At 51.7% G+C, this 20,810-nt stretch overlaps 1 protein-coding gene across 1 annotated transcript in view; it reads left to right on the plus strand.

Moving 5' to 3' along the window:
• LOC137317331 (polyhomeotic-like protein 1) overlaps positions 1-20,810 on the plus strand; it is a 128,259-nt gene that overhangs the window by 59,532 nt on the left and 47,917 nt on the right. Inside the window, exon 5 of the mRNA XM_067980743.1 lies at positions 13,644-14,581. Within this exon, the coding sequence (XP_067836844.1) occupies positions 13,644-14,581 (938 nt within the window). The remainder of the gene's footprint in view (positions 1-13,643; positions 14,582-20,810) is intronic.

The raw sequence follows: 20,810 nt of genomic DNA on the forward strand, positions 1-20,810 counted from the left end.
TACACCACCCAGAGTGGGACAGATAGAGATCAGGATACACCACCCAGAGTGGGACAGAGAGAAATCAGGATACACCACCCAGTGTGGGACAGAGAGAGATCAGGATACACCACCCAGAGTGGGACAGAGAGAGATCAGGATACACCACCCAGAGTGGGACAGAGAGAGATCAGGATACACCACCCAGAGTGGGACAGAGAGAGATCAGGATACACCACCCAGAGTGGGACAGAGAGAGATCAGGATACACCACCCAGTGTGGGACAGAGGGAGATCAGGATACACCACCCAGTGTGGGACAGGGAGAGATCAGAATACACCACCCAGAGTGGGACAGAGAGAGATCAGGATACACCACCCAGAGTGGGACAGGGAGAGATCAGGATACACCACCCAGAGTGGGACAGATAGAGATCAGGATACACCACCCAGAGTGGGACAGAGAGAAATCAGGATACACCACCCAGTGTGGGACAGAGAGAGATCAGGATACACCACCCAGAGAGGGACAGAGAGAGATCAGGATACACCACCCAGAGTGGGACAGAGAGAGATCAGGATACACCACCCAGAGTGGGACAGAGAGAGATCAGGATACACCACCCAGAGTGGGACAGAGAGAGATCAGGATACACCACCCAGTGTGGGACAGAGGGAGATCAGGATACACCACCCAGAGTGGGACAGAGGGAGATCAGGATACACCACCCAGAGTGGGACAGGGAGAGATCAGGAGACACCACCCAGAGTGGGACAGAGAGAGATCAGGATACACCACCCAGAGTGGGACAGAGAGTGATCAGGATACACCACCCAGAGTGGGACAGAGAGAGATCAGGATACACCACCCAGAGTGGGACAGAGAGAGATCAGGATACACCACCCAGTGTGGGACAGAGAGAGATCAGGATACACCACCCAGAGTGGGACAGAGAGAGATCAGGATACACCACCCAGAGTGGGACAGAGAGAGATCAGGATACACCACCCAGAGTGGGACAGAGAGAGATCAGGATACACCACCCAGAGTGGGACAGAGAGAGATCAGGATACACCACCCAGTGTGGGACAGAGAGAGATCAGGATACACCACCCAGAGTGGGACAGACGGAGATCAGGATACACCACCCAGAGTGGGACAGAGGGAGATCAGGATACACCACCCAGAGTGGGACAGAGAGAGATCAGGATACACCACCCAGTGTTGGACAGAGAGAGATCAGGATACACCACCCAGAGTGGGACAGGGAGTGATCAGGATACACCACCCAGTGTGGGACAGAGAGTGATCAGGATACACCACCCAGTGTGGGACAGAGAGAGATCAGGATACACCACCCAGAGTGGGACAGGGAGAGATCAGGTTACACCACCCAGAGTGGGACAGAGAGAGATCAGGATACACCACCCAGAGTGGGACAGAGAGAGATCAGGATACACCACCCAGTGTGGGACAGAGAGAGATCAGGACACACCACCCAGTGTGGGACAGAGAGAGATCAGGATACACCACCCAGTGTGGGACAGAGAGAGATCAGGATACACGACCCAGAGTGGGACAGAGAGAGATCAGGATACACCACCCAGTGTAGGACAGAGAGAGATCAGGATACACCACCCAGTGTAGGACAGGGAGAGATCAGGATACACCACCCAGAGTGGGACAGAGAGAGATCAGGATACACCACCCAGAGTGGGACAGAGAGAGATCAGGATACACCACCCAGAGTGGGACAGAGAGAGATCAGGATACACCACCCAGAGTGGGACAGAGAGAGATCAGGATACACCACCCAGAGTGGGACAGAGAGAGATCAGGATACACCACCCAGTGTGGCACAGAGAGAGATCAGAAAACACCACCCAGTGTGGGACAGAGAGAGATCAGGATACACCACCCAGTGTAGGACAGAGAGAGATCAGGATACACCACCCAGAGTGGGACAGGGAGAGATCAGGATACACCACCCAGAGTGGGACAGAGAGAGATCAGGATACACCACCCAGAGTGGGACAGAGAGAGATCAGGATACACCACCCAGAGTGGGACAGGGAGAGATCAGGATACACCACCCAGTGTGGGACAGAGAGAGATCAGAATACACCACCCAGTGTGGGAGAGAGAGAGATCAGGATACACCACCCAGTGTAGGACAGAGAGAGATCAGGATACACCACCCAGAGTGGGACAGAGAGAGATCAGGATACACCACCCAGAGTGGGACAGAGAGAGATCAGGATACACCACCCAGTGTGGGACAGAGAGAGATCAGGATACACCACCCAGAGTGGGACAGAGAGAGATCAGGATACACCACCCAGTGTGGGACAGAGAGTGATCAGGATACACCACCCAGAGTGGGACAGCGTGAGATCAGGATACACCACCCAGTGTGGGACAGAGAGAGATCAGGATACACCACCCAGTGTGGGACAGAGAGAGATCAGGATACACCACCCAGTGTGGGACAGAGAGAGATCAGAATACACCACCCAGAGTGGGACAGAGAGAGATCAGGATTCACCACCCAGTGTGGGACAGAGAGAGATCAGGATACACCACCCAGAGTGGGACAGAGAGAGATCAGGATACACCACCCAGTGTGGGACAGAGAGAGATCAGGATACACCACCCAGTGTGGGACAGAGAGAGATCAGAATACACCACCCAGAGTGGGACAGAGAGAGAGATCAGGATACACCACCCAGTGTGGGACAGAGAGAGATCAGGATACACCACCCAGTGTGGGACAGAGAGAGATCAGGATACAGCACCCAGAGTGGGACAGAGAGAGATCAGGATACACCACCCAGAGTGGGACAGAGGGAGATCAGGATACACCACCCAGTGTGGGACAGAGAGAGAGATCAGGATACACCACCCAGTGTGGGACAGAGAGAGATCAGGATACACCACCCAGAGTGGGACAGGGAGAGATCAGAATACACCACCCAGTGTGGGACAGAGAGAGATCAGGATACACCACCCAGTGTGGTTCAGAGAGAGAGATCAGGATACACCACCCAGTGTGGGACAGAGAGAGATCAGGATACACCACCCAGAGTGGGACAGGGAGAGATCAGGATACACCACCCAGTGTGGGACAGAGAGAGATCAGGATACACCACCCAGTGTGGGACAGGGAGAGATCAGGATACACCACCCAGTGTGGGACAGAGAGAGATCAGGATACACCACCCAGAGTGGGACAGTGAGAGATCAGAATACACCACCCAGTGTAGGACAGAGAGAGATCAGAATACACCACCCAGTGTAGGACAGAGAGAGATCAGGATACACCACCCAGAGTGGGACAGAGAGAGATCAGGATACACCACCCAGAGTGGGACAGAGAGAGATCAGAATACACCACCCAGTGTGGGACAGAGAGAGATCAGGATACACCACCCAGAGTGGGACAGAGAGAGATCAGGATACACCACCCAGAGTGGGACAGAGAGAGATCAGAATACACCACCCAGTGTGGGACAGGGAGAGATCAGGATACACCACCCAGAGTGGGACAGAGAGAGATCAGAATACACCACCCAGAGTGGGACAGAGATAGATCAGGATACACCACCCAGAGTGGGACAGAGAGAGATCAGGATACACCACCCAGAGTGGGACAGAGAGAGATCAGGATACACCACCCAGAGTGGGACAGAGAGAGATCAGAATACACCACCCAGAGTGGGACAGAGAGAGATCAGGATACACCACCCAGAGTGGGACAGAGAGAGATCAGAATACACCACCCAGTGTAGGACAGAGAGAGATCAGGATACACCACCCAGTGTGGGACAGAGAGAGATCAGAATACACCACCCAGAGTAGGACAGCGAGAGATCAGAATACACCACCCAGAGTGGGACAGAGAGAGATCAGGATACACCACCCAGAGTGGGACAGAGAGAGATCAGGATACACCACCCAGTGTGGGACAGCGAGAGATCAGGATACACCACCCAGAGTGGGACAGAGAGAGATCAGGATACACCACCCAGTGTGGGACAGAGAGAGATCAGGGTGCACCACCCAGTGTGGGACAGAGAGAGATCAGGACACACCACCCAGTGTGGGACAGAGAGAGATCAGGATACACCACCCAGAGTGGGACAGAGAGAGATCAGGATACACCACCCAGTGTGGGACAGAGAGAGATCAGGATACACCACCCAGTGTGGGACAGAGAGAGATCAGGATACACCACCCAGAGTGGGACAGAGAGAGATCAGAAGACACCACCCAGAGTGGGACAGGGAGAGAGATCAGGATACACCACCCAGTGTGGGACAGGGAGAGATCAGGATACACCACCCAGTGTGGGACAGGGAGAGATCAGGATACACCACCCAGTGTGGGACAGAGAGAGATCAGGATACACCACCCAGAGTGGGACAGGGAGAGATCAGGATACACCACCCAGAGTGGGACAGAGAGAGATCAGGATACACCACCCAGAGTGGGACAGAGAGAGATCAGGATACACCACCCAGTGTGGGACAGAGAGAGATCAGGATACACCACCCAGTGTGGGACAGAGAGAGATCAGGATACACCACCCAGTGTGGGACAGAGAGAGATCAGGATACACCACCCAGTGTAGGACAGAGAGAGATCAGGATACACCACCCAGAGTGGCACAAGGAGAGATCAGGATACACCACCCAGAGTGGGACAGAGAGAGATCAGGATACACCACCCAGAGTGGGACAGAGAGAGATCAGGATACACCACCCAGAGTGGGACAGAGAGAGATCAGGATACACCACCCAGTGTAGGACAGAGAGAGATCAGGATACACCACCCAGAGTGGGACAGAGAGAGATCAGGATACACCACCCAGAGTGGGACAGAGAGAGATCAGGATACACCACCCAGTGTAGGACAGAGAGAGATCAGGACACACCACCCAGAGTGGTACAGAGAGAGATCAGGATACACCACCCAGAGTGGGACAGAGAGAGATCAGGGTACACCACCCAGTGTGGGACAGAGAGAGATCAGGATACACCACCCAGTGTGGGACAGAGAGAGATCAGGATACACCACCCAGAGTGGGACAGGGAGAGATCAGGATACACCACCCAGTGTGGGACAGAGAGAGATCAGGATACACCACCCAGAGTGGGACAGAGAGAGATCAGGATACACCACCCAGAGTGGGACAGAGAGAGATCAGGATACACCACCCAGTGTGGGACAGAGAGAGATCAGGATACACCACCCAGAGTGGGACAGAGAGAGATCAGGATACACCACCCAGAGTGGGACAGAGAGAGAGATCAGGATACACCACCCAGAGTGGGACAGAGAGAGATCAGAATACACCACCCAGTGTGGGACAGGGAGAGATCAGAATACACCACCCAGAGTGGGACAGAGAGAGATCAGGATACACCACCCAGAGTGGGACAGGGAGAGATCAGGATACACCACCCAGTGTGGGACAGAGAGAGATCAGAATACACCACCCAGAGTGGGACAGAGAGAGAGATCAGGATACACCACCCAGAGTGGGACAGAGAGAGATCAGAATACACCACCCAGTGTGGGACAGGGAGAGATCAGAATACACCACCCAGAGTGGGACAGAGAGAGATCAGGATACACCACCCAGAGTGGGACAGGGAGAGATCAGGAGACACCACCCAGAGTGGGACAGAGAGAGATCAGGATACACCACCCAGAGTGGGACAGAGAGTGATCAGGATACACCACCCAGAGTGGGACAGAGAGAGATCAGGATACACCACCCAGAGTGGGACAGAGAGAGATCAGGATACACCACCCAGTGTGGGACAGAGAGAGATCAGGATACACCACCCAGAGTGGGACAGAGAGAGATCAGGATACACCACCCAGAGTGGGACAGAGAGAGATCAGGATACACCACCCAGAGTGGGACAGAGAGAGATCAGGATACACCACCCAGAGTGGGACAGAGAGAGATCAGGATACACCACCCAGTGTGGGACAGAGAGAGATCAGGATACACCACCCAGAGTGGGACAGACGGAGATCAGGATACACCACCCAGAGTGGGACAGAGGGAGATCAGGATACACCACCCAGAGTGGGACAGAGAGAGATCAGGATACACCACCCAGTGTGGGACAGAGAGAGATCAGGATACACCACCCAGAGTGGGACAGGGAGTGATCAGGATACACCACCCAGTGTGGGACAGAGAGTGATCAGGATACACCACCCAGTGTGGGACAGAGAGAGATCAGGATACACCACCCAGAGTGGGACAGGGAGAGGTCAGGATACACCACCCAGAGTGGGACAGAGAGAGATCAGGATACACCACCCAGAGTGGGACAGAGAGAGATCAGGATACACCACCCAGTGTGGGACAGAGAGAGATCAGGATACACCACCCAGAGTGGGACAGAGAGAGATCAGGATACACCACCCAGTGTGGGACAGAGAGAGATCAGGATACACCACCCAGTGTGGGACAGAGAGAGATCAGGATACACGACCCAGAGTGGGACAGAGAGAGATCAGGATACACCACCCAGTGTAGGACAGAGAGAGATCAGGATACACCACCCAGTGTAGGACAGGGAGAGATCAGGATACACCACCCAGAGTGGGACAGAGAGAGATCAGGATACACCACCCAGAGTGGGACAGAGAGAGATCAGGATACACCACCCAGAGTGGGACAGAGAGAGATCAGGATACACCACCCAGAGTGGGACAGAGAGAGATCAGGATACACCACCCAGAGTGGGACAGAGAGAGATCAGGATACACCACCCAGTGTGGCACAGAGAGAGATCAGAAAACACCACCCAGTGTGGGACAGAGAGAGATCAGGATACACCACCCAGTGTAGGACAGAGAGAGATCAGGATACACCACCCAGAGTGGGACAGGGAGAGATCAGGATACACCACCCAGAGTGGGACAGAGAGAGATCAGGATACACCACCCAGAGTGGGACAGAGAGAGATCAGGATACACCACCCAGAGTGGGACAGGGAGAGATCAGGATACACCACCCAGTGTGGGACAGAGAGAGATCAGAATACACCACCCAGTGTGGGAGAGAGAGACATCAGGATACACCACCCAGTGTAGGACAGAGAGAGATCAGGATACACCACCCAGAGTGGGACAGAGAGAGATCAGGATACACCACCCAGAGTGGGACAGAGAGAGATCAGGATACACCACCCAGTGTGGGACAGAGAGAGATCAGGATACACCACCCAGAGTGGGACAGAGAGAGATCAGGATACACCACCCAGTGTGGGACAGAGAGTGATCAGGATACACCACCCAGAGTGGGACAGCGTGAGATCAGGATACACCACCCAGTGTGGGACAGAGAGAGATCAGGATACACCACCCAGTGTGGGACAGAGAGAGATCAGGATACACCACCCAGTGTGGGACAGAGAGAGATCAGAATACACCACCCAGAGTGGGACAGAGAGAGATCAGGATTCACCACCCAGTGTGGGACAGAGAGAGATCAGGATACACCACCCAGAGTGGGACAGAGAGAGATCAGGATACACCACCCAGTGTGGGACAGAGAGAGATCAGGATACACCACCCAGTGTGGGACAGAGAGAGATCAGAATACACCACCCAGAGTGGGACAGAGAGAGAGATCAGGATACACCACCCAGTGTGGGACAGAGAGAGATCAGGATACACCACCCAGTGTGGGACAGAGAGAGATCAGGATACAGCACCCAGAGTGGGACAGAGAGAGATCAGGATACACCACCCAGAGTGGGACAGAGGGAGATCAGGATACACCACCCAGTGTGGGACAGAGAGAGAGATCAGGATACACCACCCAGTGTGGGACAGAGAGAGATCAGGATACACCACCCAGAGTGGGACAGGGAGAGATCAGAATACACCACCCAGTGTGGGACAGAGAGAGATCAGGATACACCACCCAGTGTGGTTCAGAGAGAGAGATCAGGATACACCACCCAGTGTGGGACAGAGAGAGATCAGGATACACCACCCAGAGTGGGACAGGGAGAGATCAGGATACACCACCCAGTGTGGGACAGAGAGAGATCAGGATACACCACCCAGTGTGGGACAGGGAGAGATCAGGAGACACCACCCAGTGTGGGACAGAGAGAGATCAGGATACACCACCCAGAGTGGGACAGAGAGAGATCAGAATACACCACCCAGTGTAGGACAGAGAGAGATCAGAATACACCACCCAGTGTAGGACAGAGAGAGATCAGGATACACCACCCAGAGTGGGACAGAGAGAGATCAGGATACACCACCCAGAGTGGGACAGAGAGAGATCAGAATACACCACCCAGTGTGGGACAGAGAGAGATCAGGATACACCACCCAGAGTGGGACAGAGAGAGATCAGGATACACCACCCAGAGTGGGACAGAGAGAGATCAGAATACACCACCCAGTGTGGGACAGGGAGAGATCAGGATACACCACCCAGAGTGGGACAGAGAGAGATCAGAATACACCACCCAGAGTGGGACAGAGATAGATCAGGATACACCACCCAGAGTGGGACAGAGAGAGATCAGGATACACCACCCAGAGTGGGACAGAGAGAGATCAGGATACACCACCCAGAGTGGGACAGAGAGAGATCAGAATACACCACCCAGAGTGGGACAGAGAGAGATCAGGATACACCACCCAGAGTGGGACAGAGAGAGATCAGAATACACCACCCAGTGTAGGACAGAGAGAGATCAGGATACACCACCCAGTGTGGGGCAGAGAGAGATCAGAATACACCACCCAGTGTAGGACAGCGAGAGATCAGAATACACCACCCAGAGTGGGACAGAGAGAGATCAGGATACACCACCCAGAGTGGGACAGAGAGAGATCAGGATACACCACCCAGTGTGGGACAGCGAGAGATCAGGATACACCACCCAGAGTGGGACAGAGAGAGATCAGGATACACCACCCAGTGTGGGACAGAGAGAGATCAGGGTGCACCACCCAGTGTGGGACAGAGAGAGATCAGGACACACCACCCAGTGTGGGACAGAGAGAGATCAGGATACACCACCCAGAGTGGGACAGAGAGAGATCAGGATACACCACCCAGTGTGGGACAGAGAGAGATCAGGATACACCACCCAGTGTGGGACAGAGAGAGATCAGGATACACCACCCAGAGTGGGACAGAGAGAGATCAGAATACACCACCCAGAGTGGGACAGGGAGAGAGATCAGGATACACCACCCAGTGTGGGACAGGGAGAGATCAGGATACACCACCCAGTGTGGGACAGGGAGAGATCAGGATACACCACCCAGTGTGGGACAGAGAGAGATCAGGATACACCACCCAGAGTGGGACAGGGAGAGATCAGGATACACCACCCAGAGTGGGACAGAGAGAGATCAGGATACACCACCCAGAGTGGGACAGAGAGAGATCAGGATACACCACCCAGTGTGGGACAGAGAGAGATCAGGATACACCACCCAGTGTGGGACAGAGAGAGATCAGGATACACCACCCAGTGTGGGACAGAGAGAGATCAGGATACACCACCCAGTGTAGGACAGAGAGAGATCAGGATACACCACCCAGAGTGGCACAAGGAGAGATCAGGATACACCACCCAGAGTGGGACAGAGAGAGATCAGGATACACCACCCAGAGTGGGACAGAGAGAGATCAGGATACACCACCCAGAGTGGGACAGAGAGAGATCAGGATACACCACCCAGTGTAGGACAGAGAGAGATCAGGATACACCACCCAGAGTGGGACAGAGAGAGATCAGGATACACCACCCAGAGTGGGACAGAGAGAGATCAGGATACACCACCCAGTGTAGGACAGAGAGAGATCAGGATACACCACCCAGAGTGGTACAGAGAGAGATCAGGATACACCACCCAGAGTGGGACAGAGAGAGATCAGGGTACACCACCCAGTGTGGGACAGAGAGAGATCAGGATACACCACCCAGTGTGGGACAGAGAGAGATCAGGATACACCACCCAGAGTGGGACAGGGAGAGATCAGGATACACCACCCAGTGTGGGACAGAGAGAGATCAGGATACACCACCCAGAGTGGGACAGAGAGAGATCAGGATACACCACCCAGAGTGGGACAGAGAGAGATCAGGATACACCACCCAGTGTGGGACAGAGAGAGATCAGGATACACCACCCAGAGTGGGACAGAGAGAGATCAGGATACACCACCCAGAGTGGGACAGAGAGAGATCAGGATACACCACCCAGTGTGGGACAGAGAGAGATCAGGATACACCACCCAGTGTGGGACAGAGAGAGATCAGGATACACCACCCAGTGTGGGACAGAGAGAGATCAGGATACACCACCCAGTGTGGGACAGAGAGAGATCAGGATACACCACCCAGAGTGGGACAGAGAGAGATCAGGATACACCACCCAGTGTAGGACAGAGAGAGATCTGGATACACCACCCAGTGTGGGACAGAGAGAGATCAGGATACACCACCCAGAGTGGGACAGAGGGAGATCAGGATACACCACCCAGTGTGGGACAGAGAGAGATCAGGATACACCACCCAGTGTGGGACAGAGAGAGATCAGAATACACCACCCAGTGTGGGACAGAGAGAGATCAGGATACACCACCCAGTGTGGGACAGAGAGAGATCAGGATACACCACCCAGTGTGGGACAGAGAGAGATCAGAATACACCACCCAGAGTGGGACAGAGAGAGATCAGGATACACCACCCAGTGTGGGACAGAGAGAGATCAGAATACACCACCCCGTGTAGGACAGAGAGAGAGATCAGGATACACCACCCAGTGTGGTTCAGAGAGAGATCAGGATACACCACCCAGAGTGGGACAGAGAGAGATCAGGATACACCACCCAGTGTGGGACAGAGAGAGATCAGGATACACCACCCAGTGTGGGACAGAGAGAGATCAGGATACACCACCCAGTGTGGGACAGAGAGAGATCAGGATACACCACCCAGTGTAGGACAGAGAGAGATCAGGATACACCACCCAGTGTGGGACAGAGAGAGATCAGGATACACCACCCAGAGTGGGACAGAGGGAGAGATCAGGATACACCACCCAGTGTGGGACAGAGAGAGATCAGGATACACCACCCAGAGTGGGACAGGGAGAGATCAGGATACAGCACCCAGAGTGGGACAGAGAGAGATCAGGATACACCACCCAGTGTAGGACAGAGAGAGATCAGGATACACCACCCAGTGTGGGACAGAGAGAGATCAGGATGCACCACCCAGTGTGGGACAGAGAGAGATCAGGATACACCACCCAGAGTGGGACAGAGAGAGATCAGGATACACCACCCAGTGTAGGACAGAGAGAGATCAGGATACACCACCCAGTGTGGGACAGAGAGAGATCAGGATACACCACCCAGTGTGGGACAGAGAGAGATCAGGATACACCACCCAGTGTGGGACAGAGAGAGATCAGGATACACCACCCAGAGTGGGACAGAGGGAGAGATCAGGATACACCACCCAGTGTGGGACAGAGAGAGATCAGGATACACCACCCAGAGTGGGACAGGGAGAGATCAGGATACAGCACCCAGAGTGGGACAGAGAGAGATCAGGATACACCACCCAGTGTAGGACAGAGAGAGATCAGGATACACCACCCAGTGTGGGACAGAGAGAGATCAGGATACACCACCCAGTGTGGGACAGAGAGAGATCAGGATACACCACCCAGAGTGGGACAGAGAGAGATCAGGATACACCACCCAGTGTAGGACAGAGAGAGATCAGGATACACCACCCAGTGTGGGACAGAGAGAGATCAGGATACACCACCCAGAGTGGGACAGAGAGAGATCAGGATACACCACCCAGAGTGGGACAGAGAGAGATCAGGATACACCACCCAGTGTAGGACAGAGAGAGATCAGGATACACCACCCAGTGTGGGACAGAGAGAGATCAGGATACACCACCCAGTGTAGGACAGAGAGAGATCAGGATACACCACCCAGTGTGGGACAGAGAGAGATCAGGATACACCACCCAGTGTAGGACAGAGAGAGATCAGGATACACCACCCAGTGTGGGACAGAGAGAGATCAGGATACACCACCCAGTGTGGGACAGAGAGAGATCAGGATACACCACCCAGAGTGGGACAGAGGGAGAGATCAGGATACACCACCCAGAGTGGGACAGAGAGAGATCAGGATACACCACCCAGTGTAGGACAGAGAGAGATCAGGATACACCACCCAGAGTGGGACAGAGAGAGATCAGAATACACCACCCAGAGTGGGACAGAGAGAGAGATCAGGATACACCACCCAGTGTGGGACAGAGAGAGATCAGGATACACCACCCAGTGTAGGACAGAGAGAGATCAGGATACACCACCCAGTGTGGGACAGAGAGAGATCAGGATACACCACCCAGAGTGGGACAGAGAGAGAGATCAGGATACACCACCCAGTGTGGGACAGAGAGAGATCAGGATACACCACCCAGTGTAGGACAGAGAGAGAGATCAGGATACACCACCCAGTGTGGGACAGAGAGAGATCAGGATACACCACCCAGTGTGGGACAGAGAGAGATCAGGATACACCACCCAGTGTGGGACAGAGAGAGATCAGGATACACCACCCAGAGTGGGACAGAGAGAGATCAGAATACACCACCCAGAGTGGGACAGAGAGAGATCAGAATACACCACCCAGTGTGGGACAGAGAGAGATCAGGATACACCACCCAGAGTGGGACAGAGAGAGATCAGGATACACCACCCAGTGTGGGACAGAGAGAGATCAGGATACACCACCCAGAGTGGGACAGAGAGAGATCAGGATACACCACCCAGAGTGGGACAGAGAGAGAGATCAGGATACACCACCCAGTGTGGGACAGAGAGAGATCAGGATACACCACCCAGTGTAGGACAGAGAGAGATCAGGATACACCACCCAGTGTGGGACAGAGAGAGATCAGGATACACCACCCAGTGTAGGACAGAGAGAGATCAGGATACACCACCCAGTGTAGGACAGAGAGAGAGATCAGGATACACCACCCAGTGTGGGACAGAGAGAGATCAGGATACACCACCCAGTGTGGGACAGAGAGAGATCAGGATACACCACCCAGTGTGGGACAGAGAGAGATCAGGATACACCACCCAGAGTGGGACAGAGAGAGATCAGAATACACCACCCAGAGTGGGACAGAGAGAGATCAGAATACACCACCCAGTGTGGGACAGAGAGAGATCAGGATACACCACCCAGAGTGGGACAGAGAGAGATCAGGATGCACCACCCAGTGTGGGACAGAGAGAGATCAGGATACACCACCCAGAGTGGGACAGAGAGAGATCAGGATACACCACCCAGAGTGGGACAGAGAGAGATCAGGATACACCACCCAGTGTGGGACAGAGAGAGAGATCAGGATACACCACCCAGTGTAGGACAGGGAGACGGAGCAGCGATACCCCCCCAGTGTGGGGAGGTGTGATTGAGGGATATGGGGGAGAGGGTGGGGAGTTGGGATTAATGGATTGTGTGGGGTTGCGTGATACCTCGGGACCTGTCCTGAGTGGAGAGGGTCGGACAGACCTGCTGACGATTGTTTCTTGCTTTCTTTTGCAGCTTGTACTTACACCCAGATCCAGCCTTATCCCCTGATCCATCAGCACCTCCAGCAGAAACAGCTGCTGATCCATCACCAGCAGCACATCCAGCATCGCCAGTCCCAGCTGATGCACAGCTCGTCCCGTCTGCACCAGGCCCAGTGCCAACCATCGCCCCACAGCCAGACGCTGGTCGTCCAGGCCCAGCCCCAGCCCCAGGCCTGCTCCCAGCTCCACAAACAGGCCCAGGCCCAGTCCCAGCCCCAGGCCTGCTCCCAACTCCACAAACAGGCCCAGGCCCAGGCCCAGCCCCTGGCCTGCTCCCCGGCCCAGGCCCAGCCCCAGGCCTGCTCCCCGGCCCAGCCCCTGGCCTGCTCCCCGGCCCAGGCCCAGCCGCAGCCCTGCTCCCAAGCCCAGCCCCAGGCCTGCTCCCAGGCCCAGCCCTGCTCCCAGCCCCAGGCCCATCCCTGCTCCCAGCCCCAGCCCCAGGCCTGCTCCCAGCCCCAGCCCCAGCCCCAGCCCCAGGCCTGCTCCCAGCCCCAGCCCCAGCCCCAGGCCTGCTCCCAGCTCCAACCCCTCAAACAAGCCCCGGTCCCTCTGCTGCCCAAACAGGCCATCCAACCAATCAAAGTCCAGAGCAGCTCCACCCACCTCCAGGTCGCGGCCAAATTTGTGGCCCAGTCGCACCCAGCAACAGGGGGAATGGGCTCAGGACAGGTCCAGGCCCAGGCCTCAGGCTGTGGCCCAGGGGCCATGCTGCAGGCATCGGCATCCACGCAGACCCAGGCCATTGGCCTGGTGCAGGCTCCGATGACAGGCACGGTCCACAGCCTCAGCCAGGCTCAGGCCCCGGCTCAGGACCAGGCTCAGGCCAAGGACCAGGCCCAGCCCCAGCCCCAGGCCCAGGCCTCCATTGTGAATCCGACTCCATCCGTCTTCCACCTGCAGCCTCTGCCGGTGAGTGAGAACATGAGGGTGATGGGGTGAGAGGTCGGGGGGTGATCGGGGGGTGAGGGGGTGAGGGGTCGGGGGTGATCGGGGTATTGTGATGGGGTGAGGGGTCGGGGGTGGTGAGGGGGTGAGGGGTCGGGGGTGATCGGGGTATTGTGATGGGGTGAGAGGTCGGGGGTGATCGGGGTATTGTGATGGGGTGAGGGGTCGGGGGTGATCGGGGTATTGTGATGGGGTGAGGGGTCGGGGAGAGGTCGGGTATGTGATGGGGTGAGGGGTCGGGTGGTGATCGGGGTATTGTGATGGGGTGAGGGGTCGGGGGTGATCGGGGTATTGTGATGGGGTGAGGGGTCGGGGGTGATCGGGGTATTGTGATGGGGTGAGGGGTCGGGTGGTGATCGGGGTATTGTGATGGGGTGAGGGGTCGGGTGGTGATCGGGGAGAGGTCGGGTATTGTGATAGGGTGAGGGGTCGGGGAGAGGTCGGGTATGTGATGGGGTGAGGGGTCGGGGAGAGGTTGGGTATGTGATGGGGTGAGGGGTCGGGGAGAGGTCGGGTATGTGATGGGGTGAGGGGTCGGGGAGAGGTCGGGTATGTGATGGGGTGAGGGGTCGGGGAGAGGTCGGGTATGTGATGGGGTGAGGGGTCGGGGGTGATCGGGGTATTGTGATGGGGTGAGGGGTCGGGGAGAGGTCGGGTATGTGATGGGGTGAGGGGTCGGGGAGAGGTCGGGTATGTGATGGGGTGAGAGGTCGGGTATGTGATGGGGTGAGAGGTCGGGTATGTGATGGGGTGAGGGGTCGGGGAGAGGTCGGGTATGTGATGGGGTGAGGGGTCGGGGAGAGGTCGGGTATGTGATGGGGTGAGGGGTCGGGGAGAGGTCGGGTATGTGATGGGGTGAGGGGTCGGGGGTGATCGGGGTATTGTGATGGGGTTGACGATCCGGATTCTTTCCCCTCAGTCTGGTTCAGTAATAACTGAAGTCGAATACATTTTAAAGTTCAACACATCTTTAATAGCAGGGTTCTTAGTCTGCAGCATTGATTTGGACTCCTGATAGAGTCCCTCTATGCTGGCAGAGCAAGAACAAAAACATACAGAAATCCACACGTTTTTATACAAATCAATAGGGTTGGAACATACTTAACGAGGGTCAACACCAATCATAAGCCGGGCATAGGTTGCCATGCGAGGTTACATTATTTCCGGCCAATCATAAATCGTCCATGTGCTGATCATGCTGCTGTTAGACATCAAAGGGGATAACTTCCTCACTTTCCAACTTAGAATGTTCTTCCCTGTTCCTTCTGTTCCTTATCTCCCAACCTGGAATGTCCTTCAACTTTGGCTAAGCTCGTTACCTATATTGATCTGCCATAAACATGGAGACATTCAGACCAGTCCTTGACTCACATCAAAGACTCTACATTGCTAAGACCATGCAACCCTGCTGACGAAGCAAACATATGGCCCAGCAGGAGGGCCAGGCCACTTGTATCAATCTCAGTTACTAACTAATTAACCCTTTCTAACCATTTTGCATTCTGCTTCTTTGCCACGTAGACATTTTAATATTTTACCGAAAACTGACCACGTAGGGATTCTCATTCCCCCCTTTTATCATTTTATGATAACCAATTATTACGGTGCTCACTGGTTCTGCAGTGCAGCAACATTTAAGTAAGCAATAAACTATAAGAATTATAACAATGAATATGATGTGGAGATGCCGGTGATGGACTGGGGTTGACAATTGTAAACAATTTTACAACACCAAGTTATAGTCCAGCAATTTTATTTTAAATTCACAAGCTTTCGGAGGCTTCCCCCTTCCTCAGGTGAACGATGTGAGAGGTCGGGTATGTGATGGGGTGAGGGGTCGGGGAGAGGTCGGGTATGTGATGGGGTGAGGGGTCGGGGAGAGGTCGGGTATGTGATGGGGTGAGGGGTCGGGGGTGATCGGGGTATTGTGATGGGGTTGACGATCCGGATTCATTTCACATCGTTCACCTGAGGAAGGGGGAAGCCTCCGAAAGCTTGTGAATTTAAAATAAAATTGCTGGACTATAACTTGGTGTTGTAAAATTGTTTACAACAATGAATATGACTAGCCCTTGAACTAGAGAAGTCCCAATAGAACACAGACATGTTTCATCAATACGCCTTTGTATCTTATCTGTTCTCAGGAACAGACTCCTTCTAAACATCTCTCAAGTAAGTTGCGAATGTCCTTGGTCAGCTAAACCTATTCATGTTAGTTTGAAAAGGCTAACATAGTCAAATATCCCATGGTGCTTTATATTTTGTTTCCAGCCTAACTAGACTGAATGGTACCTTTCAGACCATTTTACACCTGTGAATTGGTACCCTCCCCATTATATCCCTTAATCCAAATTCTCCCTACAATATCCCGTTAGATGCTGTACCTCATCTTAACCAGGTTCCCTTCGTGTTGGCCACCAGTCCGGGTGGAAGAGAGGCAGAGCATCTGATAATCCTATCAAACTATAATTGTCTTCCCTTTTACATGCACCTTACCCCAGCGGGTGCTACTCCCGGTACCATTAAGATGTGTTCTTAGTTGAAACCACAGAGACAATGGGGACATTCTCACCCAGGCTCTGTTTTACTATCTTTGCCAAACCCTTCATCCTCTGCTTACATTAATTACATGCAATGAAAATCAAGAAGCACATTACAACAAACTGCACTACGACTAATACATATGAAACTAATCTAATCCAAGGATGGATCTGTATATTCAGTCCCAAATTCCAGAGGTCATTTCACCAGGTGGTGACTTTAATTTGGTCAATGTCATGCTTAATGTTGTTATTGTCCTGTTGTAGGTTATAATAAACCTTCTGGGAGAGGCGTATCTCCATTCGCAATGCTTCCAAGTATTTAGGCAACAGGGGTGTCAGATACCCAAATGTGTCCTGATATGCTTTTAAGTCCTTTCTGACATTCTCAGAAACTTGTACGGTGGTGAGGTTATGCCGGTGTATCTCTACCAGTTCCTCGGGTCCAATCCGAACCAGGACTTCAGAAATGGAGTAGAATTCTGGACTTAAAATATCACAAGTTAGATTGGCATATTTAAACGTTTTCAAATTAGTTGTAACACAGTATTCGCCCTCTCCGGCATATACCAATTAAGTGGGTTTTAGATCCGCCTCTAGGGCCTCCATGGTACAGTTAATATCCGGATTGGTACCGGTATTATTAAACCCACACTGTGCTTCTAGGCTGTGTCCAACACTATGTGGACACACAGTGACAGCATGTCTAGTAACACATCCCTTTAATTTTGTTCCAGCCAATCAGCTTAAATCTACGTCCTCTAGTTCTTGAACCCTCTGCTAGGGGAAACAGGTACTTCCTGTCTACTTTATCTGGGCCCCTCATAATCTTGTAATTTTGTATCCATCGTGCGGATATCTTCTAAATATTGTTTCTCCCAATCTTATTGTTAACTGATGGGAACCTAACCCTGAATTTTGGAAATCCAAATTACTGTGTCCCTCTTTACTTTAATTTCAGTCCTTTTGATTGATACCAGTGTTTCCTGACTGTTTCATTAATTAGTTGGTTTCTCTATGGACCATGTGTCAGTGCCTTGTTTAAAAGGATTTCTCACTCGCCTGGACCACATTAACCATTTTCCTGTTGTGCTGTTGTCAAGTAACTGAGCCTGTCTGAGACTCATTCTTCAATGTATCTTCTTCATGTATCTCCGCATACTAGCAGCATCTCATAGGAATGAGCTTAGTGTTCTTGGATATTAACTTTCTGCTGGCCAGTCTCTTCTTCCTCATGGTATTTCCGAACATTTTCCATGGCACACATCATATGTCCTGTAGGATTCAGTCCTGTAAAAGCAACTGGTTTGTTTAAAGAGTGGTTGCAATAGCTCACCAGGCCATAGGCCTTTGTAATCATGTTCTTCATCCTGGTCTCCGTTTCAGATGATGGCAACATACATTTGTATCTTTTATGTCCACTGTAGCCACTCTTAGGTTTTCAGGTTATCTTATCAAAAAGATCAGGGGTGTCTAGAGTGCTTATCTTCCCCTGCATGGTCCCGATGTCAGGGTAGTGGCCAGGCTATTGAGTGTATTTTTCTCATTATTCATTATAGGCAAGGACACAAATATCTCCACGAGAAAGCTATCAATTTACTATTCTCAACTACACTTTCCTGACTTCCACTAGATTGTATATTTATGCCAGATTGATTTTTTTATCATGCCCAATTCAATGACTTTAGAGAAATTCCCATATCTCCCCACCTCGAGCATTCTGTCTCGGAAGACAACAAATAGGTTAAAACAAAACAAATAAAAATGTTTTCAAAAGAAGAGAATCAGGTTGATATCACCACGCTGTGACATTTGGTATCCGCTGATGTCTGCAGCTAAAGTCTTAAATCTTTAACACCACTGGATCGTTTCCTGCACCAAATTTCTCCAGCAAAGGTTGCACCGTAACTTTGTAACTACTCTTGGTAATCCTGCACCATCAACACTCACGTGGTCCCCAAAAAAAAACCAGGGTCACCTGTTTTAAAAGAAACACAGAAAATCCATTGCGGCTCTTCTTGAGAGCCCAAGTGATTAATTTGTCAAATCTTCATTTATTATTTATTTATCCAAAGGAATAATCCCTATACCCGAAACAAATTTAGAAAACAAAACAGGAGAGAGAATTTGCCGAGTTCCACTCTCTCTGAAGCACGCAGCCTGTCTGAAATAAACACTGTCTCTTCCACATACAGATGTACGCAGGGCTGCAGACTGGAATTTCTAACTCCAAGTCCGAATCTCTGTGTTTTCAAGATGTAACCACATTAAGCACATATCATTAGCAGCCGCCTGCTAAGATACGTTATATTCCTCTTTTATTAATTTATTAATGGTTTGGGCATGTGTGTTTCTAGCACTGTAGCTATCCTTTGCAAATATATGGTCAGCATTTGATCCTCAGACAATTCCTTATCTGTATTTTCATTTATCTTTTAATATATCTTTAATGCGAGACCCTAAATCTCTGACCTTTTGATCTGATGTTGTCAAATCAATGGTGTTAACAACTGAGGCAAAGGCAGTTGCTGTATCACTTATCACAGATCTTTACGTCTCCATATTTGCCTATCTCTTTTTACGATGTCCACCTTCATTCCATGTGGCTCTTTGTTTTAACACTTGAGTTAGGAGGTGTTGATCTAATTGTTGAGTTTTCTTAGCAGTCTCAATGCGAGTTATATAATTTGTCAGGGAAGGTCTCCCCTCTTTGGTCAGATCTTGTATTCTACTATTAATTTCAAATAAAATTGAACAGCCCCAGAACTTGTCAAAACTTCCTTATCATACTGTGGCAGGGTAAAACTGATAGGCGTTTAGTACCCTGTGTCAGTACATAGCTCAAGTAATGGACTTCCAATTGTCTAACCTATGCTTCCTTTTCATATGATTTGTTTTACATTCCTTTCTTATCAATTTTTCACTGTAGCGTGAAAACTTATATCTCAGTCAATTGTAGCCTTTGGCATTTCCGAGTGATTGGGACAATTTTACTAATATAACCTATACCAATTGTTACCTCATGTTCACCTGTGTTCTGGGCAAGCCTCAGACAGTTCTCAACCGACTGGGTCATTTCTATCTGTTTGAACTGGTCTTGGCATGACAGTCTGGCTTCTTGGGATGGAAGGGGTTAATATTAACTTGCTCTTGTGGTAGGAGTAACTTGATCCTTCTCCCTTTTGAGATTAAGTTCCCACCTTCAAAATTTCTCTTCACACAGGTTTGACTGATTTTTTTACTTCTCACATTTGTGGATTGCTTTATACTATATTTTTGCACACTATTTTTTCACATACTTTTAGTGGATGTGATTATAATCAACACTCCGAGCTGTTCCAACTTTCCGACTTTTCCTATCACAGTGATACCAGATAGTTTTTTAATCTATCCCGTTAATTTTTAACCTCTTTTTAAACCACAGCCAATCACAAAATAAACATTCAAAATGCCAATTTTTTGAAGATCCCATGTCTGGAATTTAACATTCCCACACTTTATAAGAACCAGAATTTAATAGGTCACTTAACCTCAATAACTCCAATTTTAATTCGGCAGTATCAGAATTAAACACACGACAAGACAGATACATTACACAAAGGAAGAAAACACACAAGACACAGTAAGAAGGGGGCGTGGCCCACAACACCGAC

This window comes from Heptranchias perlo, unplaced genomic scaffold, assembly GCF_035084215.1.
Source record: "Heptranchias perlo isolate sHepPer1 unplaced genomic scaffold, sHepPer1.hap1 HAP1_SCAFFOLD_609, whole genome shotgun sequence".
Classification (NCBI taxonomy): domain Eukaryota; kingdom Metazoa; phylum Chordata; class Chondrichthyes; order Hexanchiformes; family Hexanchidae; genus Heptranchias; species Heptranchias perlo.